The sequence below is a fragment of the Rhinatrema bivittatum genome, chromosome 3 (assembly GCF_901001135.1).
Source record: "Rhinatrema bivittatum chromosome 3, aRhiBiv1.1, whole genome shotgun sequence".
Lineage (NCBI taxonomy): Eukaryota > Metazoa > Chordata > Amphibia > Gymnophiona > Rhinatrematidae > Rhinatrema > Rhinatrema bivittatum.
Window position 1 is genome coordinate 530196084 of NC_042617.1, and position 25777 is coordinate 530221860.

Consider the following 25777-nt stretch of genomic DNA (forward strand, 5'->3'; position numbering starts at 1 on the left):
TCCAGGTCTCCGTGAAGAACTGAACCGGATGGTTCAGGAGGCCATCGATAAGACGATGCACAGACTCAAAGTTCCTCTGACACGGAAACGATTGTGGAACCAACCACTGATCCGATTCCGGCAGCTCTGGCACCGCTGCTCTCGAAGATGGAAGCGCTTATAGCCGCTTTTCCACCGATGGATCCTGGGTCACCGATGGCTCCGGTGCCCTCCCCGCTTACCCTGTCATCGGGAGGGAAAACACTGTTCCTCATCCGTCCATCGGGAGTCCTGCCGATGCCGCAACCATCGATGCTGATGCGCCCATCAGTGCCACCGATCCATCCATTGATGCCCTTGATGCCTTCATCGGTGGCTCCAGCACTTCCCTCCATGCCTTCGGAGCCTAGACCGGGACCTTCAGGAATACCATCGTCCCGTCATTCTCAGGCTCCAAGAGGAGCAGGTCCTGATCCCTATGACACCTGGACAGACGATTCTTCTCAAGACACCGATGACTTGCCATCGCCACCTTCTCCTACTGAAAGCAGGAAGCGCTCTCCTCCAGAGGACCTATCCTTCATAAATTTTGTGAAGGAAATGTCTGAATTGGTTCCCTTCCAGTTACAGACTGAACAAGATGACAGGCATCAAATGATGGAGCTGTTACAATTCCTGGATGCTCCCAAGGAAATAACCTCCATCCCTATTCACCAGGTTCTTTTAGATCTCCTCAAAAAGAACTGGGAACACCCTGGTTCTGTTGCTCCAGTCAACAGAAAAGCTGATACCACTTATTTGGTCCAGTCAGCCCCAGGTTTCCAGAACCTCGGCTGGATCACCAATCTGTGGTTGTAGAATCTGCCCAAAAAAGATCAAAACCCCACTCTTCCTTTCCCCCAGGTAAGGAACAGAAATTCCTGGATGCCATTGGCCGGCGTGTCTTCCAGGGATCGATGCTTATCTCTCGGATCGTCTCCTACCAGCTATATATGACCCAGTATAACAGGGTCTTACTCAAGCAGATACAGGACTTTGCAGAGTCCCTGCCTCAGCAATTCTAAGAACAACTTCTAACCCTAGTGCACAAGGGTTTTGAGGCAGGGAAGCATGAAATAAGTTCTTCTTATGATATCTTTGACACCGCTTCCAGGGTATCTGCAACTGCTATTTCGGCAAGAAGATGGGCCTGGCTTAAGTCTTCGGACTTGCGCCCTGAAGTTCAAGACAGATTATATGTTCTGCCCTGCATAGGAAACAATCTGTTTGGCGGAACTCAAGGACCATCATGAGACCCTACGCCAGCTTTCTCTGATGCTCTCTGAGTATTCCTCCAAACAGCCTTTCAGGAAGGATACTAAAAAGTCATTCTTCCTTCCAAAGAAGTCCTATCCACCACAGTCTAGGACTCGTTCCACGAGACCTTTCCAAAAGGTTGTTAACCTCGTAAAAAAAAGCCGCAAGCAGCTCCTCAGCCGGGCCCTGCTTCCGATTTTTGACTCCTGCATAGAGAGCAGCAGCCAATTTCCACTGCCTCAAATACCAGTGGGAGGTCGATTGTGCCATTTCAACAACAGGTGGCACACAATCACCTCAGACCAGTGGGTCCTTACTATAATCTCTCAAGGTTATCGCCTGAACTTTCTCTCCATTCCACCGGACTCCTCACCTCTACCGGCATGGGGAACATACAATCACTTACTACTCCTGCTCAAGGAGCAGGAGTAGTGAGTGATTGGATGTTCCCCACCAGTCCAGAGCAATAGAACCAGTACCTTAGTCTCAGCAAGGCCTAGGATTCTATTCCTGGTACTTTCTAATCCCCAAAAAATCGGGAGGCGTTCGTTCAATTCTGGACCTACATGCCCTCAACAAGTACCTCCAATGAGAAAAGTTCAAGATGGTAACCTTGGGTTCCCTCCTTCCTCTTCTCCAAAGAGGAGACTGGCTCTGCTTTCTCAATCTCCAAGATGCGTACACGCACATTGTGATAAATCCATCTCATCGCAGGTTCCTGAGATTTCTAGTAGGCCCCAAGCACTATCAATACCGAGTGCTCCCATTCGGCCTGGCATCTGCACCACGAATCTTCACCAAGTGCCTCGTAGTAGTAGCAGCCTTTCTCAGGACTCAAGGTGTTCACGTCTGCCCCTATCTAGACGATTGGTTGTTCAGGGCTCTCACTCAGCAAGCTGCTCTGTCGACCCTACGTCTTACTTTACACAATCTGATTTCACTAGGATTTCTCGTCAACTACGCAAAATCCTGCTTAATCCCATCTCAAACTTTATCATTCATAGGGTCAGACTTGGACACCTTGCAGGCAAAGACATTTCTGCCTCGACACCGAGCTCTCACTCTCATCTCTCTCGCACACCAGCTACAGTCTCAGCAACGCAAGACTGCACAACACTTCCTCATCCTGCTTGGCCATGAGTCATGCATTGGACTCTTAAGGTCACAATGGACTCAGTCCATCCAACCTCTTTCAACCACTGTCCACATCACTGACTCACTCCATCAGTCTTTAGCCTGGTGGAGAAATCAGATCAATCTCCTCCAAGGCTTGCCCTTCCAGGCTCCAGACCCTCAAATCATTCTCACCACCGATGCTTCCAACCTTAGCTGGGGAGCCCATGTGGCCGATTTGCAAACACAAGGAACTTGGTCTCCAGAGGAAGCCAAACACCAAATCAATTTCCTGGAACTTCGAGCAATCAGATATGCTCTCAGGATATTTCAGGATCGCCTTTCCAATCAGGTCATTCTGATTCAGACAGACAACCAGGTGGCCATGTGGTACATCAACAAGCAGGAAGGGACTGTGTCAGGAAGCTGCGCAGATATGGGCGGAGGCCCTCTCCCACTCGATGTACTCAGGGCCACCTATTTGCCGAGAGTGGACAATGTGTTGTTGGACAAACTAAGTCGCGCTTTCCATCTGCACGAGTGGTCCCTCAACCCCTCAGTAGCGGACGCAGTATTCCAACGTTGGGGTCATCCTTGCATATAGACCTCTTTGCGTCACCTCAAAACCGCAAAGTAGAGAACTTTTGCTCTCTCACTCGCAGCCAACACTCACAGCCAAGAGATGCATTCTCCCTCTCATGGGCAACTGGTCTCTTTTATATGCATGCCTTCCACTTCTCTCAAAGACTCTCGTGAAGTTACGTCAGGACAAGGGACGCATGATCCTGATAGCACCTCACTGGCCTCGCCAAGTGTGGTATCCAATACTTCAGGATCTCTCCATTCGCAGGCACATGCCCTTAGGAATGGACCCGCTTCTCATCACTCAGAATGGCAGGTGCCTACACCACCCCAATCTTCAAGCTTTGTCCCTGACGGCCTGGATGTTGAAAGGTTAGTTCTTCAGCCACTTAACCTTTCGGAGCCAGTTTCCCGTGTCCTGATTGCTTCACGGAAGCCTTCCACAAGAAAGTCTTACCTATACAACTGGAACAGGTTTAAGTCATGGTGTTCTTCTCAATCCCTTGATCCCTTTACCTGTTCCACCACGAAGTTTCTAGACTATCCCTGGCACTTGTCAGAATCAGGTCTAAAAACTTCCATAAAGGTGTCGGGATGTTCCTATTTCAGTACAACTCCTCGTAACAAGTTTTCTGAAAGGCTTGCTTCACCTCAAGCATCCACTACGCCCTCAGACCCCTTCTTGGGACCTCAGTCTGGTTTTGGGTCGGCTCATGAAACCACCATTCGAGCCTCTCCAATCCTGTGATCTTCGCTATCTCACATGGAAAGTGATTTTTCTTTTGGCAATCACATCTGCTCGCAGAGTTAGTGAGTTACAGGCCCTAGTTACCTATCCGCCTTACACTAAACTTCTGCAGGATCGGGCAGTACTCCGCACTCACCCTAAGTTCTTACCTAAGGTAGTATCGGAGTTTCACATTAATCAATCCATTCTACTACCTACCTTCTTTCCCAGGCCTCACTCCAATCCAGGAGAACAGGCTCTGCATACCCTTGACTGTAAATGGGGTCTAGCCTTCTATCTAGACCGTACAGCTCCCCACAGGAAAAGCACTCAATTGTTTGTCTCTTTCCATTCCACCAGATTGGGGCAGCCTGTGTGTAAGCAGACTCCTCCTGGTTAGCGGACTGCATATCCTTTTGCTATCAGCAAGCAGGCATTCCACTTCAAGACCGTGTTAAAGCACACTCTGTGAGGGCCATGGCGACTTCAGTAGCACACCTATGCTCGGTGCCGCTTCCTGACATTTGCAGGGCTGCTACCTGGAGTTCTCTCCATGCTTTTACAGCCCATTATTGCTTAGACAAGCCGATAGACAAGATTCGATCTTCGGCCAGTCTGTCTTGCGAAACCTTTTTACAACTTGATGTACGAACACCCTTCCACCTGCCCATTAGGGTTCAGGATGCCCTCTACCAAATTCTTCCCCAATACTTATGCCTATTGTACATCTTGGGCACATTTGGTGCATTTCTCGGACATCCTCAGCTCGGTACTCACCCATATGTGAGGACTACCATCCTGCTTGTCCTGTGAGAAAGCAAATGTTGCTTACCTGTAACAGGTGTTCTCACAGGACAGCAGGATGTTAGTCCTCACGAAACCCGCCCACTGCCCCGCAGTGTTGGGTTTGTTACATTTTCTTATTTTATTTTTCGGCACTTCCTGTAGCTTTAAACAAGACTGAAGAGGGACCCCTGCTGGCTGCAGGTTTAGTGCCATTCTGGGCATGCCCAGTAGGTGCCAGTCAAAGTTATAGAAACCTTGACAAAAGTGTTCTGTGATTGGGCTCCATCCTGTGATGTCACCCATATGTGAGGACTAACATCCTGCTGTCCTGTGAGAACACCTGTTACAGGTAAGCAACATTTGCTTTATCCGGCCTTGTGTGGCTGGATAACTTTAGACTCAATCAACTATATTCAAAACAATATAGCCAGTAAAATGCCATGCTGACTTAAAATAACTCTTGGGTCAAATTCCCCACTCCCCTACTCAAGTAGCAAACAAAAGGCCAGATTTTCAAAGGGTTACGCGCCAGGCCTATTTTCAAAAGGTCCAGCGACGTGCGTAAAGCCCCAGGACACGTGTAAGTCCCGGGGCTTTACTAAAGGGGCAGGGTCAGAAGCTCCCGGCACAGCGGCCATTTGTTGCTGTGCGGGGGATCGCGCGCAGTCGGCCGGCACGCGCAACTTACTTCAGCCCCAAGGCTGAAGTAAGTTTTAAAACAAGAAACAAAAAAAGAAAAAGGTAGGGGGGAAAGGGCGGGGGAGGTAGGGGAAGGGAAGGTGGGGTGGGGGGTAGGAAATGGGGGAAGGCAGCGCGGCTTGGTGCACGCGAGGTGCACAATTGTGCACCCCCTTGCACGCGCCAGCCCCCGATTTTATAACTTGCGTGCACAAGTTATAAAATCGTACATACATGTGTGTGCGCCGGGTAGCATGCACACCTTTTAAAATCTACCCCAAAGGGCCTTGCCAGGCTTCCATTCCTCCCCACTCCCCCAAACTGATAACATTTTCCCCTATGTGCAATGGGTCTGGGCTGGCTCCCCCCTCTCTTTACTCTTTCCCTGATTCCTGTGCCTCCCCCCCACGAACCCTAACAATCTCACCTTCCTGATACCTTTAAAACTCACAATCTTCTGCGCAGATCGCGGTAGGCTGCTCTAGAGATCCTGGACCGGCGCTTTCTCTGTTGCTATGTTGGGAACACTAAAAGCATAAATCACTAGTGTTGCCCCAACAACACTGGTGGTTTACACTTTCAGTGTTCTTGACATAGCAACAGAGAAAGTGCCGGCCCAGGATCTCTAGAGTAGCCTACCGCGATCCGGGCAGAAGATTTTGAGTTTTAAAGGTATCGGGAAAGTTAGGGGTGGGGAAGAGTCAAGGAGGCACAGGAGGTCTGTATCTTCTCAATCAGTGGTTCTCAACCGGTGTGTCGCGACATACCAGTGTGTCGCCAAGAACATGCAGATGTGTTGCCACACTTCCCGGTCCCCCGCTGACCCAGCTGCTCCCTGGTCCTCCTCCGCCCGGGCTTAAAATGCTGTCAGCCCGGGCGGAACGCGGCAGAACCGCTGGAGTCAGCGGCACCGGCATGGTCTCTTCTTCCCGCCCCCCGCGGCCCGGAAGAGGAAGTGGTGAGCAGCTGGTGCGTGCGCGGGAAGAAAAGACCATGCTAGTGTGGTCAATGTCGACCCGAAGAACAGAAGAGAGGCGCGGCCTGAGGAATGAGCAGTGCGGCTCGGAGAAAAATGAAGAACGTCAACCCCCGCGGCCAATGGGACTCCTTTCTCTGCGAGGGCTGAAAATGAAGGAGGTTAGGGTTGGGAGGAGGCTGCTGCTGCCACTAGTTCCAGGGAGGGAGAGAGAGTGAATGAATGAACAAGCAAGCATGTGTGTTTGAGATCCTGTGTGTGTATGTGTGTGAGTGAGATAGCATGTATGTGAATGATTGAGAACCTGTATATGTGAAAGGGAGTATGTCTGTGATTAAGAGCCTGCCTGTGAGAGAGAGAGCATGAATGTAAGTTTATGATTGGGAACCTGTATGTGTTTGTGATTGAAAACCTGTTTGTGTGAAAGAGTATGTGTGTATGATTGAGATCCTTTGTGTGTGAGAGAGATCATGTGTATGTATGATTAAGAGCCTGTGTGTATAAGTAAGAGAGAGAGCATGTATGTCTGTTTGATTGAGAGCTGGTTTAGGTGAGGGAGCATGTGAGTATGTGATTGAGAGCCTGTGTGTAAATGAGAGAGAGAGAGCATGTTTGTAAGCATGTGAATGAGAATCTGTGTGTGTGAGAAAAAGCATGTATATGTGTGATTGAAAGCCTGTGTGTGTGTAGGCGTGAAAAGATAGCATGTTTAAATGTGTAATTAAGAGCCTATATAAGTGAGAGAAAGAGCATGTGTGTATAGGTGTGTAATTGAGATCCAATGTGAGAGAGAGAGGAGAAAGTTCCAAGCAAACCACCCCTCCTCCTGATAATTCAAAACAATCTCAGGACACCTGGATATCAAACGTTCCCAGGTATGCAGAGCAAAAAAATGTTTGTATCCTTATTTTTCATTACTGGCTCTTTGTGTCTGCTATTTTGAAATATTTTATTGGTATCTAGAAATTTTTTATATGAGTTTTTAATTATTGGATATTCCACTCATCAACTGTTTCGAAATAATCTGTTCTTTTTGTTAGTATGGTTTTACTGCTACTGATTTTATATTTCTTGATTTGTTTTATAAGGATGGATGATGTTTCTTTTTTCCTTTATTACACTGCATACAGAGACTCTGGCTTGTTGCAGTTTCCAATTCAGTTTTTTCTGCATGCTTCTAGTTATGCGTTTTGATCTCTTTATTCTTTGTTAGGTGAGGGTCAGCACATGTGATTCAGGTGAGGTTTTCTGCTGGCGTGTAGTTTCTGTGTAGGGCTCTATAGCAGCCTGACTTGGTCCGTTTTCCTAATAGGAGATGTATTGGTGTCTTAAGGCCTGGTGTAATATTTTCAGTGTTGCCTTTTCTTAGTGGTTACTGTTTAAGTGCTGGAAATTGGTGCTATTTTGGTGTGGGATGTTTACTATTTATGGAATTTCTGTTTAGACAGAATACGTATCTTTTCCTTGTGTCATTTTAAACAATAAAAATAATTACCGGACCTTTACTTTTTATTTCCGACGTGAATTGTAATGAGCAGTGTGTCACACATGTGAGCGTGGCCTGTCAGGTGTGTCATGATGGGAAAAAGGTTGAGAACCACTGTTCTAAATTGTGGTGGAACCATTAAGGGGAGTGGGGGAATGCTGGCCACTTGCATGTGTGGGAAATATTTTTCAGAGGGTTTTATTTTTGGGGGAGGGCAGTGAAGGCTCGGTCTGTAAAGACCCTTGTTTTGCTGTTTGGGTGGGGGGACTTGATTTGGGCTACTATGTCTGCAAGATACTTTTTTTTTTTAAGTCAGCATGGCACTTAACTATCAGTATTCAAAAGAATTGTAATCTGGCCACATGAGGCCAGATAACTTTAGACCTGCTCTGAGGCCTCATGTTTATCCAGCTAAATTTTAGCCAGATGATATATCTGGCTACAATTTAGCCAAATAAGTGGCTCTGTTTTCAAAACAATTGCATTTAGCTGGATAACCCGTGAGTTATTCTGCTAAATGCCTTCAAATCTTGACTCCCTAGTGTCTGGAAATATGATGTTGCAGGATGCCTTATAGTTCAGATATAGTTCTCAAGGAGAATGGAAGGGCAGGGTCTAAGACTTATTTTAGATGATTTGCAAAAAAAACAGGTGGCTGTAGAGGGCCTACCTTAGCTCTCGAAAGCGTGTCACAGATGTATTAAGTTAGTCCAATAAAAGCATGTCTACTACGGTATGTTTACCAACTTTTATTTCTAAGAATTGGAGGGGAATCCTATGATTAGATTGTGACATTAAGTATCACACTGTTGTATTCTCAATGTACAATTAATTTTCATTATATACAAAGTTTGGTTGCGTATTAAATAGTTTTATGAAAATAATGGCTCACCAATTGGAAGAGAGTTAGTAAGAGCCATTTTGGTAAGAGGCCGCAGCACATTGTTCTTATATACACAGCCCTCTGTTTGCTGCAAAAAGGGTTGCAGAATCTGACCCTTGTGGTAGATTTTGCCGTGCCCCCAGGAATTGCAGAAAACTGGAAAATCCTGCAGGAACTAGCCACAGCAATGAGGACTTGTCCAAAAATGGGTCCATGCAGCTCGCTTCCTCTCCTTATTCTTCTTCCATCTGCTGAGCCCCTCACTTCCCCCTCCTGCCCCACTGCACAAACCTCACTTCTCTCCTGTTTCTCCAGTCAGTCAGCAATAGGAAGAGAGTGATGCCTCTAATTCATTGTTTCTAATTACAAAGCACTTTATAGTATTCTGTGTGGCTCAAATGATGAGTAGAGCTGTTGATGGTAGAGACAAAGTGGCCTGAGGTACTGTTTCCTTCCTACTGCCAGTTGAAAGAGGAAATTGATAGGAAAGGGGGTGGTAGTTCTCACATGGGATGATGATTGGGGTGTCTTTTATTAGAGTTGGGATCAGGGGTGGGGGATGGGTTGTTTGTGTAAGAGAGGACCAAGGTTGTAGAGAGGATGAGAACCTGGAAGATGTAGTAGGCCAGATTGACAAACTAAAGAGTAGCAAATCACCTGGACCAGATGATATGCATCTTAGGGTACTGAAGGAACTCAAAATTAAATTTCTGATCTATTAGTTAAAATTTGTAACCTATCATCAAAATCATCCATTGTACCTGAAGACTGGAGGGTGGCCAATGTAACCCCAATATTCAAAAAAGGCTCCAGGGGTGATCCGGGTAACTATAGACCAGTGAGCCTGACTTCAGTGCCTGGAAAAATAGTGGAAACTATTCTCAAGATCAAAATTGTAGAGCATGTAGAAAGACATGGTTTAATGGAACACAGTCAACATGGATTTACCCAAGGGAAGTCTTGCCTAACAAATCTGCTTCATTTTTTTTGAAGAGGTTAATAAACATGTGGATAAAGGTGAACCGGTAGATGTAGTGTATTTGGATTTTCAGAAGGCATTTGACAAAGTCCCTCATGAAAGGCTTTAAGAAAACTAAAAAGTCATGGGATAGGAAGCAATGTCCTTTCGTGGATTACAAACTGGTTAAAAGACAGGAAACAGAGAGTAGGATTAAATGGTCAATTTCCTCAGTGGAAAAGGGTAAACAGTGGCATGCCTCAGGGATCTGTATTTGGACCGGTGCTTTTCAATATATATATATAAATGATCTGGAAAGGAATATGACGAGTGAGGTTATCAAATTTGCGGATGATACAAAATTATTCAGAATAGATAAATCACAAGCGGATTGTGATACATTACAGGAGGACCTTGCAAGACTGGAAGAATGGGCATCCAAATGGCAGATGAAATTTAATGTGGACAAGTGCAAGGTGTTGCATATAGGGAAAAATAACCCTTGCTGTAGTTTTATTTTTTATTTATTTATTTAATTTATTTATTTAATTTTATATACCGGCAACCGTTTGCACATCGTGCCGGTTTACAAGTAACTTACAACAAAAGATATATAGGCGTAGCCTTTACAGAGAACGGTGTATAACATAAACGCAGTAACAGAATAAATAACTAAATAACTAAGGGAGGGATGGAGGGGGGTAGTCGAGACAAATGGGGGGGCAGTTACATGATGTTACATGATGTTACATGATGTTAGGTTCCATATTAGGAGCTACCACCCAGGAAAAAGATCTAGGCATCATAGAGGATAATACTTTAAAATCGTCGGCTCAGTGTGCTGCAGCAGTCAAAAAAGCAAACAGAATGTTGGGAATTATTAGGAAGGGAATGGTTAATAAAACAGAAAATGTCATAATGCCTCTATCGCTCCATAGTGAGACCGCACCTTGAATACTGTGTACAATTCTGGTTGCCGCATCTCAAAAAAGATATAGTTGCGATGGAGAAGGTACAGAGAAGGACAACCAAAATGATAAAGGGGATGGAACAGCTCCCCTATGAGGAAAATGCTGAAGAGGTTAGGGCTGTTTAGCTTGGAGAAGAGATGGCTGAGAGGGGATATGATAGAGGTCTTTAAGATCATGAGAGGTCTTGAACGAGTAGATGTGAATCGGTTATTTACACTTTCGAATAAGAGAAGGACTAGGGGGCATTCCATGAAGTTAGCAAGTAGCACATTTAAGACTAATCGGAGAACATTTTTTTTCACTCAACGCACAATAAAGTTCTGGAATTTGTTGCCAGAGGATGTGGTTAGTGCAGTTAGGGTAGCTGGGTTCAAAAAAGGTTTGGTTAAGTTCTTGGAGGAGTAGTCCATTAACGGCTATTAATCAAGTTTACTTAGGGAATAGCCACTGCTATTAATTGCATCAGTAGCAAGGGATCTTCTTAGTGTTTGGGTAATTGCCAGGTTCTTGTGGCCTGGTTTGGCCTCTGTTGGAAATAGGATGCTGGGCTTGATGGACCCTTGGTCTGACCCAGCATGGCAATTTCTTATGTTCTTATGAGAGATGGAGGGTAAAGGGGGGAGGCGACAGAGGAGTAAGAGAGTGGTGGGGGGGGGGGGACTGCAGTGAGTTGGTGGGGGAGAAGTTGGTATCTATGCTGTGCCCTGGCATAATTTAAGTTATATAAGTTACTGAGCCACAGGAGAAGGGAATCTAATTGGGATGGACCTTTCTTCATCATCTCCCCAACTCTGAATCCTTTATCTCTCCATTCTCCATTCATCGCAATATGGATTTCGTAAAGCTCTAAGCACCGAATCCCTCCTCATCTCCCTCACAGACCATCTCATCATGGGTATGGACTCCGGGCACTCCTTCCTGCTAATACTCCTCGACATCTCGGCAGCATTCGACACGGTGAATCATTCCACTCTCCTTAAACGACTTTCGGACATCGGGATAACAGGTATGGCTTTCAAATGGTTCGACTCCTTTCTCACGAACAGAGGCTACAAAGTAAAGATCAAAAGCAAGGAATCTCCGCTCATCAACACTACAAGAGGTGTTCCACAGGGCTCCTCTCTGTCTCCTACACTATTCAACCTATACCTTCTCCCCCTTTGCCAGCTGCTTACGAATCTTAAACTCAAACACTATCTTTACGCCGACGATGTCCAAATCCTGATCCCTATAACCGAATCCCTCACAAAAACGCTGAAATTCTGGGACAACTGCCTCCAAGTAATCAACGACCTCCTTACTACCTTAAACCTTATGCTCAACACGTCCAAGACAGAAATGCTCCTTATATCTCTCAACCACAAAGATAGCCTACACACAAGTCACACCAACACCCTGGTCAACCAAGCAAGAGACCTCGGAGTTATAATCGATAACCAGCTAAATCTAAAAAAGTTCATCACCAACACAACCAAAGACTGCTGCTTCAAACTTCAGGTACTAAAAAGACTCAAACTGCTACTGTATTTTCAAGACTTCAGGCCATTATATTCTCCAAGACTTTCAAGACTCCAGGCCATTATATTCTCCAAATTAGATTACTGCAATTCCATTCTGCTAGGCCTTCCCGCTTCCTCCACCAAACTGCTTCAGATGCTACAAAATTCGGCTGCCAGAATTTTAACAAACTCCAATAGAAGAGACCACATCACACCTATCCTGAAAAACCTACATTGGCTCCCAGTAAACTTCAGAATTCTACACAAGTGTCTCACCATCATCCATAAAGCTATCTACAACAGAACACCCATCGATTTACACAAACCACTCACGCTACACTTATCTTCCAGACCCATCAGAGAAGCATACAAAGGTACGCTACACACCCCCCCAGCCAAATTCACACACCTCTCATCCACTAAAGATCGAGCCTTCTCGACAGCAGCGCCAACCATCTGGAATAACATGCCCCCAGACCTTAGACAAGAACCTTGCACGCAGACATTCAGAAAGAAACTCAAGATTTGGCTATTTCTACAAGCCTTCCCTGATCTATGACCTTCCCAACTGCTACAACTCACCTTGGTCCGCCAGTCGACGTTCCCCATCCCTGACATGGCTTCTGACGTTATATTAATCAGTCCTGAGTTTTATGAACTAATACTATTTAGTCAGGAACATTTGATATTCCACAGCCCTAATTATAGGATATCATGTTTATATTTGATAATATTCAGTCCTGAGTACAAGTGATTATTATAGTCCTAAGTATATGTTTATTTATTTATTTATTTATTTATTTAACATTTTTATATACCGACCTTCATGAAAGAAATTCATATCAGATCGGTTTACAAATAACATGAGGGGAATAACAAAGTCAACCATATAACAAGAAATGAAAGTTACATATAACAAGGGGTATTAACCTGGAGGGCTAGGATAGCCGTAGCGATAGAAGGCATAACTGAACAAGTTAGATAATACAATAATATGATGAGAATAATATGATGAGAATATGTCTAGATATTATTTATTTCTGAGACTAAATATTATTTATTTCTATGTTAGCCATGACTCTGGCTTTTCCTCCTCCCAGTTCAAGTGCCCCTGTTTTATTGTAACTTTCATTCACTTTTTCTCTCTTCGCCTATTGTTCACGTTGATATTAATGTTATTGCACCGCTGTTTATTGTAAACCGATACGATATGATTGGTATCATGAGTGTCGGTATAAAAAAGCCCTAAATAAATAAATCTCTGCCTCTTTAACTCCTAGTCTTCCCCCCTTCTTCTCTTCTTCACTCTGATTCTCACATGCACCTCTTCCATCACCACATCCCTCTCCCTCACCTCCTTTCATTCCTAAGATTCCTTCCCCCGACCCCAAAATAAAAATAACAAGCAAGATAAATTATATAGACACATATGAAAGATCAAAACACTATTTTATTGTTATAATAGAACAGAAACTATACAGGTTTATCCGTATTTATCACAAAATGTTCTCAAGATTTCTTAAAATGTTGCCATGGAATTGACTCCTGAAGTGCTGCAGAAAATGAGACTTGTGATTGTGTATAAGAATCAATAAGTGCCATTGCTCTGTTCTTGCCAGCTGTGTTATGTACCTAGGGTTTATTATCTAAATATGCCAAGTTCTATTTTTTACTTTTTTGTGGGGGTGGGAGGAGGAAGGATGGGTGGTTCTGTTTGCTGATCCCTCCCATGAAGTTATCATGCAAACTTGAGCTTTCTGTGTTTCTCTTCTAAATTCCAAAAAGAAATTGGAGACAAAATATCCAAATCAGTGGAGGTTTCAGATAAGGGAGAAAAAAAATCTGAAGGTATACATTCTCCATCTCTCTAGATATATATATAGAATTTGTATGTATGTTTGTATAAATAGATATCACTGTTTAAAAAGAATGATACTAAGATCTGCAACAGCATAGACACCTGAATAAGTAGAGAAAATAAGTGATCTAAGAGAGTTTGAGGAATGGTCATGCATTTGGGGTATGGTAATCCAAAAGAGCTGTAAATGTTGAGGAACATGGCGTGGGAGAGATACCTCAGGAAGATGTGTCCGACAATCTGAAGATAGTGAAGCAGTGTGACAAGGTGGTGGCTGAGGCCAGAAAGTAGCATAGCCAGAAGGAAATAGAGGTGATAATGCCCCTGTACAGGCCTTTGGTGAAGCCTCCCCTGGAATACTTTGTTCAGTTCTCAAAAAAGATAGACAGGATGGAAGTGATCCAGAGAAAAGCAGCACGCATCCAATCTCTAGCAGCACTCATCCAGGCTACAGAAGCACACATCCAGTCTCTAGCAGCACATCCAAGCTCCAGTAGCACTCATCCAGCACCGATCCAACCTGAACAATAATGTACTACCGACCACGCACCTACAAATCACTCATCCCAATCATGATTTCCCCCACTACACAGTTACTAGGCCTCACCCTATTCACCATAATCCTATTCAACGCCCAATCTCTCACCAACAAAACTCTTATACTCAACGACATACTGCAGGACACAACCCCAGACGTTTGCGCCATAACAGAAACATGGCTCAAATCCACGGACATCACACTCATTAACCAATTACCAACGCAGACTTACGATTTCTTCTCCATCCCAAGACAAAAAAAAAGAGGAGGGGTATCTTCCTAGCTGCAAAAAAATCCTTAAGGTTCTCACACCACCCCATCAGTACAGTAACTAAACTAGAACTAGGATTGTTCAAATCAGAACAACTCCAAATCCTGCTAGTCTACGCCCCTCCAGGCTTACTAGAGTCAGACTCCTCTCCTATCATCGAAACCATAACTCTGCATCTCAATCTTGACTCCCCTGCTATAATCCTGGGTGACTTCAATTTACATGTTGACAAAGTTCCCCTCTCTACAAACTGTGAAGCCCTCCTCATCGCACTGTCAGCGATGGGATTCAGACAACAAATCAATAAACCCACCCACAAAGCAGGCCACACGCTCGATCTACTCTTTACAAACACTGGTATTTCTCTTACAAAACAACCAAATTGCAAAAAAGTCCCATGGTCAGATCACTCTCTAATCTCCACCAGCTTTTCCTTACCTCGATCAGACTCCAAACTCAACTCAAGACCCTCTTTCCTATACAGAAAACCTTGCAACTCGGAACATCTAAGTAAAGCTCTAACCTCTGATCTACCACTCATTGAAGTATCTACCCCTAACGCTGCCCTCCAATCCTGGTGCAAAATAACAAAATCTATAGCAAACACTCTCTGCCCACTGACAACCAAAACAAGGTCTGCTAATACATCCAAACGACATCCCTGGTATAATGATGAACTACGAAAACTCAAACAATTACTTCGGCAAAAAGAAAGAAAATGGCGCAAAGCCCCTTCACCAGCCTCACTCTCTGATTACAAACGATCATTCCATCTTTACAAAAGTACCACGTTGAAAATCAAAAGAGACTACTATGCCCGAAAGGTTCATCATCTCAGCTTTGACTCAAAAGCTCTATTCGCCTTCGTTTCCAGCCTCACTAAACCTATCACTCCAGATATACCACCCGAACAAGCCCAGACTAAAGCAGACGAATTGGCTCTTCATTTTAACAAAAAAATATCGGATCTCCTTAATCAGCTGATTCCAAACACTACGTCTCCAGATAACACATATCTTCCCCAAAATAAAGACATCCAGCTTAATGCCTTTGAACCCATCACAATCACAGAGATAGAAAATGTATTAAAAAGAATGAAACCGTCATCACACCCATTTGATCAAATCCCTACCAAAATGCTTCTTCTTATCCCGGACACAATAGCAAAAACCCTAGCAGATATTATAAACTGCTCCTTATCACATGGCATCTACCCAGATGACCTAAAAACTGCCTCAATCAAGCCACTGCTAAAAAAAACCAAATCTAAATGCATGTGATCCCAACAACTTCCGCCCTATATCCAACCTACCATTTATAGCTAAAATCATGGAAAAACTGGTAAACATCCAACTACCTAGAGGACCACAGTATTCTGTCCCCAAACCAATATGGTTTTCGCAAAGCCGCAAGCACCGAAACGCTACTAATTTCACTCATGGACTACCTACTCTCTGGTATTGATAAAGGCCAAGCATATTTACTAATCCTCCTTGACTTCTCGGCGGCCTTTGACACCGTCAACCACGCCCTTCTTCTAAAACAGCTGGCAAACATTGGTTTAACAGGTGCCACACTAAACTGGTTCAAAACATTTCTAGAAAACAGAGGATACAGAGTCAAAATTCATAATAAAGAATCCCAATACCACCCTTCTAATAGAGGAGTGCCGCAAGGATCATCACTTTCACCCACCCTTTTCAATGTCTACCTGCTACCACTCTGCCAACTACTTACAAAATTAAGCCTGAAACATTTCCTTTTTGCAGACGACGTACAGATCGTAATCCCTATAAAAGAATCAATCTCAAAAACAATGGAATACTGGGACAGTTGCCTATTAGAAATTAAACTTCTCCTCAACAGTCTAAACCTTGTACTCAATGCTTCGAAAACAGAATTCCTGCTCATATCACCGGAAAACAATAACACACTTCCTAAACCACCCACACTCCTTCAAACAACCCACGTAAGAGACTTAGGAGCCATCCTAGACAATCGTCTCAACCTCAAAACATTCATTAACCAAACCACCAAAGATTGCTTCTACAAATTACATATCCTGAAAAGAATAAAACCGCTGTTTCACACTCAGGACTTCAGAACAATCTTGCAAGCAATAATCTTTTCCAAACTAGATTATTGCAACTCATTACTATTAGGCCTCCCAGCTTCTTACACCAAACCTTTACAAATGGTTCAGAACTCTGCAGCCAGAGTCCTTACAAATTCCAGGAAAATTGACCACATTTCACCTATTCTCAAAAACCTCCATTGGCTTCCGATCCACTATAGAATCATGTACAAAACCATTAACATCATTTACAAAACTATCAACCAACACACGCAACTCGACCTACAAATACCACTTAAAAAATTCACCTCCGCCAGGCCTATCAGGGAACACTACAAAGAGTCACTCCAAATTCCAAAGGCCAAAACCTACCAACATAAATCCTTGAGTCTCAGAGCCTTCTCATCAGCAGGTCCAGCTCTCTGGAACTCGATCCCACCTGATTTGAGACAAGAGCCATGCTCTTTAACATTTAGGAAAAGACTAAAAACTTGGCTTTTCAAAAAAGCATTTCCAAGCCTTGAATAAAACCTCCTCTCACTAGCACTAACTCGTATGCAATAATGGAATGTAAACACGAATCAACCAACCTCAAACCCTCTCTCACTAATTCCTGCTGAATATTTATCATACTATTACCATTCACAACTGTGTCATATTTATTCATTTGATTACCTATGTACCGTTTCATAGTCTTATTTTTTCACTTGCTATTCTAATGTATCAATAGGCTGAAATGTAAATATTGTGCTGTTCAATTTCTCCCCTTCCATCCCAAGTTTATTTCCTTGTTTTTTGTAACTTTCCCTCTCCCTTTTTCTGATTCACTGTATTTAAAGTTCAAGGTTCTTATTGAAAATATTGTTTTTTACGTTACGTTATGCTTTACACTCCTTGTTATTTGTAAACCGGGTTGATGTGATGCCTATCATGAAACTCGGTATAACAAAAACAATAAATAAATAAATAAATAAATAAAAGCAACCAAAATAGTATGGAGTCTGCACCGGAAGACTTATGAGAGGAAACTGGATGTCTTAAATAGGTATAGCTTGGAAGAAAAGAGGACAGGGGAGATAGGAAGCAGATTTTCAAATACCTAAAAGGAATTGATGTGCACCAATGGAAGGGAATTTATAGAACTAGGGGTTATGATATGAAACTCCAAGGGGCTAGACTCAGGAACAATGTCAGGAAATGCATCTGCCCAGAAAAGGTGGCAAAGACAAGAACAGTAATGGAATTCAAAAGGGCGAAGGATAAAAAGAGTGTTTACTGGCTAGAGGATAGAAATGAAAAAAACGGGGAAACCTCTGTTAACTTTAGATGTAGCATTTCTGCATGCAGTAACCTAAGCAGCTCATTATACAGACTGGATATTCCATTTCAATCTTTATCAGTTGTCATTACCTATGATACTATATTAGTTTTATCTCACTTTTAAGTGAGAATCTTAAAAAGAAGTGAAGCAAGATTTTTTAAATTTTGTGGCCTTATAGGAAATGCCACAAATGAAACATAGAAACATAGAAATGACGGCAGAAGAAGACCAAACGGCCCATCCAGTCTGCCCAGCAAGCTATGCACTTTTTTTTTTTCCTCTTACTAGTTACGCTTGGCTCTTAGTACCTTTTAGTTTTATTTCCCTTCCACCCCACCATTAATGTAGAGAGCAGTGTTGGAACTGCATCTAATTGAATATGTAGCTTAGTTAGGGGTAGTAACCGCCTCAGTAAGCAAGCTACACCCATGCTTTTGTTTACTCGACTATGTAATTTATCCTTGTGGTTGTTGTCTATATATATAGATACTCTTTTCTACATTGCCCCTGCCGTTGAAGCAGAGAGCTATGCTGGCTATCCGTTGAAAGTGAAGTAACAGACTTTCTCCCCTGCTGTTGAAGTAGAGAGCTATGCGTTGAAAGTGAAGTAACAGACTTTCTCCCCTGCCGTTGAAGCAGAGAGCTATGCTGGATATGCGTTGAAAGTGAAGTAACAGACTTTCTCCCCTGCTGTTGAAGTAGAGAGCTATGCGTTGAAAGTGAAGTAACAGACTTCCTCCCCTGCCGTTGAAGCATAGAGCTATGCTGGATATGCGTTGAAAGTGAAGTATCAGACTTTCTCCCCTGTCGTTGAAGCAGAGAGCTATGCGTTGAAAGTGAAGTATCAGACTTCCTCCCCTGCCGTTGAAGCATAGAGCTATGCTGGATATGCGTTGAAAGTGAAGTATCAGACTTTCTCCCCTGCCGTTGAAGCAGAGAGCTATGCTGGCTATGCGTTGGAAGTGAAGTATCAGACCTTCTCCCCTGCCGTTGAAGAAAAGAGCTATGCTGGCTATGCGTTGGAAGTGAAGTATCAGACCTTCTCCCCTGCCGTTGAAGAAAAGAGCTATGCTAGATATGCATTGAAAGTAAAGTATCAGGCTTATTTGGTTTGGGGGTAGTAACCACCGTAACAAGCAAGCTACACACCCCGCTTTTTTGTGAATGCAAATCCTTTTTTTTTCTTTCCACATTTCCTCTTACCGTTGAAGCTTAGAGCAATGTTGGAGTCGCATTAACCATGTGTATGTATATTGAATAAGGGTATTATCTCCACGTAGTAGCCTTCATTCCCGCGAGCCACCCCCTCTTCATTCACGTCCTCTAGACTTGATGGATCCACAGTGTTTATCCCACGCCCCTTTGAAGTCCTTCACAGTTCTGGTCTTCACCACTTCCGCCGGAAGGGCATTCCAGGCATCCACCACCCTCTCCGTGAAGAAATACTTCCTTACATTGGTTCTGAGTCTTCCTCCCTGGAGCTTCAGCTCGTGACCCCTGGTTCTGCTGATTTTTTTTTTGACAGAAAAGGTTTGTCGTTGTCTTTGGATCGTTAAAACCTTTCAAGTATCTGAAAGTTTGAATCATATCACCCCTGCTCCTCCTTTCTTCCAGGGGTGTACATATTTAGATTCTTCAATCTCTTCCTCATAAGTCATTCGATGAAGACCCTCCACCTTTCTGGTCGCCCTTCTCTGTACCGCTTCCATCTTGTCTCTGTCTCTTTGTAGATATGGTCTCCAGAACTGAACACAGTATTCCAGGTGAGGCCTCACCAAGGACCTGTACAAGGGGATAATCACTTCCCTTTTCTTACTCGATATTCCTCTCTCTATGCAGCCCAGCATTCTTCTGGCTTTTGCTATTGCCTTGTCACATTGTTTCTCCGACTTCAGATCATTAGACACTATCACCCCAAAGTCTCTCTCCTGCTCTGTGCACATCAGCCTTTCCCCCCCACCCCCCCATCGAATACAGTTCATTCGGATTTCCACTCCCCATATGCATGACTTTGTACTTCTTGGCATTGAATCTCAGCTGCCATATCTTCGACCACTCTTCCAGCTTCCTTAAATCCCGTCTCATTCTCTCCACTCCTTCCGGCGTGTCCACTCTGTTACAGATCTTAGTGTCGTCCGCAAATAGACAAACCTTACCTTCTATCCCGTCCGCAATGTTTTGTTCTTTTATAGTTAAGATTACATAAAAGTATTTCTCTAACATCCAAGTATGGAAGAAATGCATAGTTCTTCCCCTCCTCCAAAAGAACAATGCATTAAATATGTATATATGTGTGTACCTACATATATATACCTACATATATATATAATTTCTGCCTAGTGTAAGATCGTAAATATGAGGGGAAGACAAGAACTATAAGTGTTACATTATTCATGGATCAGTGAGAAGACCAAAATGAAACATTTTCTCAAATGAATATATTAAGCAAAAAAAAAAGCATTATGATATCAGAAGTCTAACAGTGCTGGAACTGTCGGTCTCATTTTCCTGAAATGGATTTTTCTCACAGGACAAGTAGGATGGTAGTCCTCACATATGGGTGACATCACAGGACGCAGCCCAATCACAGAACACTTTTGTCAAAGTTTCTAGAACTTTGACTGGCACCTACTGGGCATGCCCAGGATGGCATTAACCCTGCAACCAGAAGGGGTCCCCTTTCAGTCTTCTTTTTTCCGCGCAGCAGTAGCCACGTGGGTTAAGGAGCTCTACACAGATTCCTGACAGAAATTTTCCTCACGGAATTACCTCATAATTTAATACCCCACAGAGGTCCCCCTATTCAATTTTTGCGTCCGCGGTAATCCGGTAAGTTTTTTACTCTATTCCGGTCGATTCCCGTCAAGTTCGGCCCTCGCGGCCTACTGGCCATCGACCGCAGCGCGGCTACATTTTTTGAGAGGCCATGGCGTCGGGGTTCCGTCGATGCCCCCGACTGCACTTGCACAATGTCCATTACTGACCCTCACAAGGTCTGTGTAATGTGTCTAGGGAGTGAGCATGATGTCCTTACTTGCACCAAATGTGCTCTAATGACACCAAAAGGTCGCAAGGCTAGAATGGAGAAGATGGAACTTCTTTCGGTCACAAACTCCGACGCCGTCCATAGCCTCCACGTCGTCCAAGCCGACACCGTCTATGTCGAGCCAGTATCGTGCACCAACCGGCATCGATGACTCCACGGCCATCGATGTTCTCTGTTCCTCCTCAGCACAAGGACCAAAGAGATCGTCAAGAAAAGCATCACCATCGACGCAGGCAAGTCCTCGACGTCACCACCATCTGAGCCGCCGCCGAAGAAAGCCCATCCAGAAAAGGCACCGTCCCTATCTGGCTCCAGGTCACCGAGGCAACCTTAACCGGGACCGGTGATAGGAGCCGCAATTCCACCTCCAACGGTGGTCCCTCCGGCTACGACGCCTCCTCCGGCATTGGGGCTCCACGCTCCAGGTTTCCGAGAGGAGTTGAAGCATATGATTCAAGAGGCCATCGGCAGAGCGATGCAAGGCTTCAAGAATTCTCCGATACCGGTGCCGATTCCTGAACCGGCTACCGATCCCATTCCCGTAGCGCTGGCACCGCTACTAACGAGAATGGAAGTGCTGCTCGCCGCTTTTCCTCCGATGGATCCGGGGCCACTGATGGGCCTGGTGCCCTCCTCCCCAATTCCTTTCATCAGCAGAAGAAGGAGAAACACAGTTACTTCCTCCATCGGGAGTCCTGCCGATGCCTCAGCCATCGATGTCACCGATAGCCTCTTTGCTACCATCGATGCCCTCGGTGCCCCCATTGATGCCTCCGGTGACTCCCTCGATGCCTTCGGTGCCTCAACCAGGACCTTCAGGAATACCATCATTCCGACCCTCTAAGGATCCTAGGGATGCTGGTGATGAACCCTATGACACATGGACCATTGATTCATCCCAGGATACCGATGACTTACCATCACCACCCTCTCCTACTGAAAGCAGGAAGCGTTCTCCTCCAGAGGACTTGTCCTTCATTAATTTTGTGAAGGAAATGTCTGAGTTGGTTCCATTTCAACTTCAGACAGAACAAGATGATGGACCCCAGATGATGGAGCTTCTGCAATTTCTGGATGCTCCTAAAGAAATCCCTTCTATCCTATCCCTGATGTCCTCTTGGATCTTCTGAAGAGGAATTGGGAGCATCCTGGTTCGGTGGTGTTGCGACCATCGCTGCCCGACATCTCCACTACGCCTATCTTACCTCTTTGGCGACTCCCTCTTTGCCTGTTGGAAGTTTGGCTGCCGCGGCGACATCTTGCCTTTCCCTTCCAGCGTCCCCGGACCAGCTGGACGCTGCACACTGCCATGTTTCCCAGCAGCCTAAGGGCGCGCGCGTGCGGCGCGGCCCCGACTCAAGTACCAGCAGTGGTGCAAACCTCATGGGCGTCCCCCTGAGGTGATGTCATCATCACCGGATATTTAAGGTCTCAGAAATTGCTAACGAATTGAGTTAGCAAGGACTTGCCTCCAGGTATCGGTGGATGGGATTCGCTCTCCGCATACCTTGCTACTCTGCCTCCTCGGACTTACCAGGGGTACCCGCTCCTCGGGGGCCTCGCTTTCTCTTTGCTTTTCAGATTGCATTCTGGAATCGGTACTCGCTCCTCGAGGGCCCTCGTTCCTGGACTTGCTACTGAATATCACTTCTGCCAGGAAGTCATCGCTGCCTATAACACCAGTGAGTTACCATCGCTCTCTGAGCGTTCCCTGGAACCAGGTACTTGCTCCTCGAGAGCCTACTTCATTCCAGCTCCTGGGCTGCTTCTAAGAGACTATTGTGTGATGTTACCATCAAGGTTCTGTTCCTGAACTCTGCATACTCTGCCTACTCACTATATTCAGTTTCTCTACAGCTCAGTTATCCAGGATCGCTGTTCCAGTATCTGAGGGACTACAGCCCAGCTGGGCACTTCCAGCTCACTACTGCCATCTCTGGTGGTTCCATATACTGTTTAATAAAAGAACTAGTGTGTGTCTGTCTCCATACTCTGAGCCTGACGGTGGTCCCTCTCGGGATCTTCCCCTGGGGGCGTGGTCATCTGCCATCGGCCCAAGGATCCACCACAACTACCACGAACACTAACAGGTGGCACCAGTTAACCGAAAGGTGGACACCACATACCTAAACCAGTCAACTCCAGGTTTCCAAAAAACCCAATTGGATCACCATTCAGTGGTTGTTGAGTCAGCCCAAAAGAAAGCCCAACGCTCCAAGCCTCATTCTTCTTTCCCTCCAGGGAAGGAGCAAAAGTTCATGGATGCCATAGGTCGGCGTGTCTTTCAGGGGTCAATGCTTATATCCCGCATTGCCTCTTACCAACTCTACATGACCCAGTATAACAGGGTCCTCTTTAAACAAATACAGGACTTTGCTGAGTCCCTGCCTCAGCAGTCTCAAGAGCAATTACATGCCCTGACTCAAAAAGGATTAGAAGCGGGCAAACATGAAATAAGATCAGCATATGATATTTTTGACACCGCTTCCAGGGTATCAGCAACAGCTATTTCTGCAAGGAGGTGGGCCTGGCTAAAGTCTTCGGACCTATGACCTGAGGTCCAGGACAGATTATCTGACTTGCCTTGCACTGGTGACAATCTTTTTGGTGACAGATACAACAAGCAGTGGCATAGCTCAAGGATCACCATGAGACTCTTCGCCAACTCTCCTTGTTGCCTTCTGAATACCCTGCAAAGCAAACATACAAAAAGGATCCCAAAAAGTCTTTCTACCACCAAAGGAAATCTTATCCTCCACCGTCCAAAGGTCACTCTACTAAGCCTTACCAGAAAGGCCAGTCCAGGCAACCTCAAAGGCAAAAACCACAGACTGTAATAAATCTGCTCCCCAGAGGGGCGGAGTTATCCATCTGTTATAAATCACCCCGCCAAAGGGGAGGAGTAACAATCTGTTCAATGCTGCTCCCCCAAGGGGAGGAGCTAGCACTTTGTAATACTCCATAGGCGGAATTAATGATCTATTGTGGGTTGGCTCCCACAGAGTGGCAGTCTGTATGATACCGCTCAACAGTGTAAGGAATAAACACTTAATGTAAATTGGTGAATCCTTGGGCCGATGGCAGATGACAGCGCCCCCAGGAGGATATCCTGAGAGGGACCACCGGCTAGGCTGGAGTATGGAGACAAACACAGATAGTTCTTTACTAGACAGGAAGTAGAACCACCAGAGGTGGCAGTAGTGAGCTGATGTGCCCGGCAGGGCTGAAGTCCCTCAGATACTGGAATTGCGGTCTCTGGGTTGCTGAGCTGTAGAGAGAGACTATAGGTAGTGAGTAGACAGGGTATGCAGGATACATAACCAGTAGCAGATGATACACTCACAATTGTAGATATCTGTAATGGCTTCTATGCAACAGAGAGTCTTCAGTATATTCAGGAACAGGAGCCGTAGGCGAGTACTAGTTCCTATATGCAGTCTGGAATAAGAACTCGCAATATCTGTGTATGAGATGGCTTCTGGAATAGAAGAGAGTCTTTGGAGGGTTTTAGGAACATAGGCCCTCGTGGAGCGAATACAGATTCCTATCTGCAATCTGTAATAGTAATTCACAAGATATAGGTATGTGATAGCTTCTGAGAGAGAAGAGAGTTTTTTGACGGGTTTTAGGACATGGGCCCTCGTGGAAGCGAGTACCAGTTCCTATCTGCAATAATAACTCACGATCTCCGTAGTTGCGATAACGTCTTAGACAGAAGAGAGTATTTGGAGATTAGGAACATAGGCCCTCGTGGAGCGAGTACCGGTTCCTATCTGTAATAAAACTCAGTGTTCACGTCTGCGATCGCTTCCAGGGAGTAAGGAGTCTTCTGAGCATTCAGGGACATAGGCCCTCGAGGAGCGAGTACCAGATCCCATCTTAGCAATCTGGAATCAAGAAGAGAGAGCGGGGCCCCCAAGGAGTGGGTACCCCTTGGTAAGTTTGTGGAGGCAGAGCAGCAGAGAAAGAATTCCCCTTGCTAACTCGATTTGTAGTTGCGAGAAAAGACCTTTTAAGGTGGAAGTGGATGACGTCACTACGGGGGAATGCCCCCGAGGTTCGCACCCTTGCCGGTACAAACTCTGGAGCGCACGCACGCACCTGTACATCATCAGGAACATGGCGGATCCGCAGCATCAGGCCAGCCCGGGGATTCCAGGGAGAAGTGGCGAGGAGAAGCCGCAGCAGCATCTGTCCGTCAGACCCGAAGGGAGTCGCCACAAAGGTAGAGAGGGTGGAGCGAGGGCGAGAACAGGCACGAACGCAACACAGACAACCCCCAGCATCTGGTTTTTGACTCTTTCCTAGAGAGCAGCATTCAGTCTCCACTACTGCATAAAACAGTGGGAGGTCGATTGCACCACTTCAGCAACATCTGACACAAATCACCTTCAGACCAGTGGGTTCTCGCCATAATCACTCAAGGTTATCATCTCAACTTTCTCGCCATTCCGCTGGACTCCCCACCTCGGCTGACGTGGGGAACATCGATCACTCACCACTCCTGAATCAGGAGGGTCTCCCTCCTCCTTCAATCCAGAGCAATCGAACCAGTGTCCTACTCTCAGCAGGGCCTCGGCTTCTATTCCCGGTACTTCCTAATCCCAAAAATGGTAGGTGGGCGTTCGCCAATACTAGACCTACATGCTTAACAAGTACCTACAAAGAGAAAAGTTCAGATGGTACCCTTGGGTTCTCTCCTTCCCCTTCTGTAAAGGGAAGATTGGCTCTGCTC

General features: G+C 45.2%; 1 protein-coding gene across 4 annotated transcripts in view; it reads left to right on the plus strand.

Moving 5' to 3' along the window:
• The window catches only part of MAPRE3 (microtubule associated protein RP/EB family member 3), a 253669-nt gene that overhangs the window by 209240 nt on the left and 18652 nt on the right, over positions 1–25777 (plus strand). For 3 of the 4 annotated variants that reach the window (XM_029596287.1, XM_029596286.1, XM_029596285.1), the window contains one exon: positions 11316–11441. The exons of the other annotated variant lie outside the window; for it this stretch is intronic. In XM_029596287.1, the coding sequence (XP_029452147.1) occupies positions 11316–11441 (126 nt within the window). The remainder of the gene's footprint in view (positions 1–11315; positions 11442–25777) is intronic. 4 annotated transcript variants of the gene reach the window in all.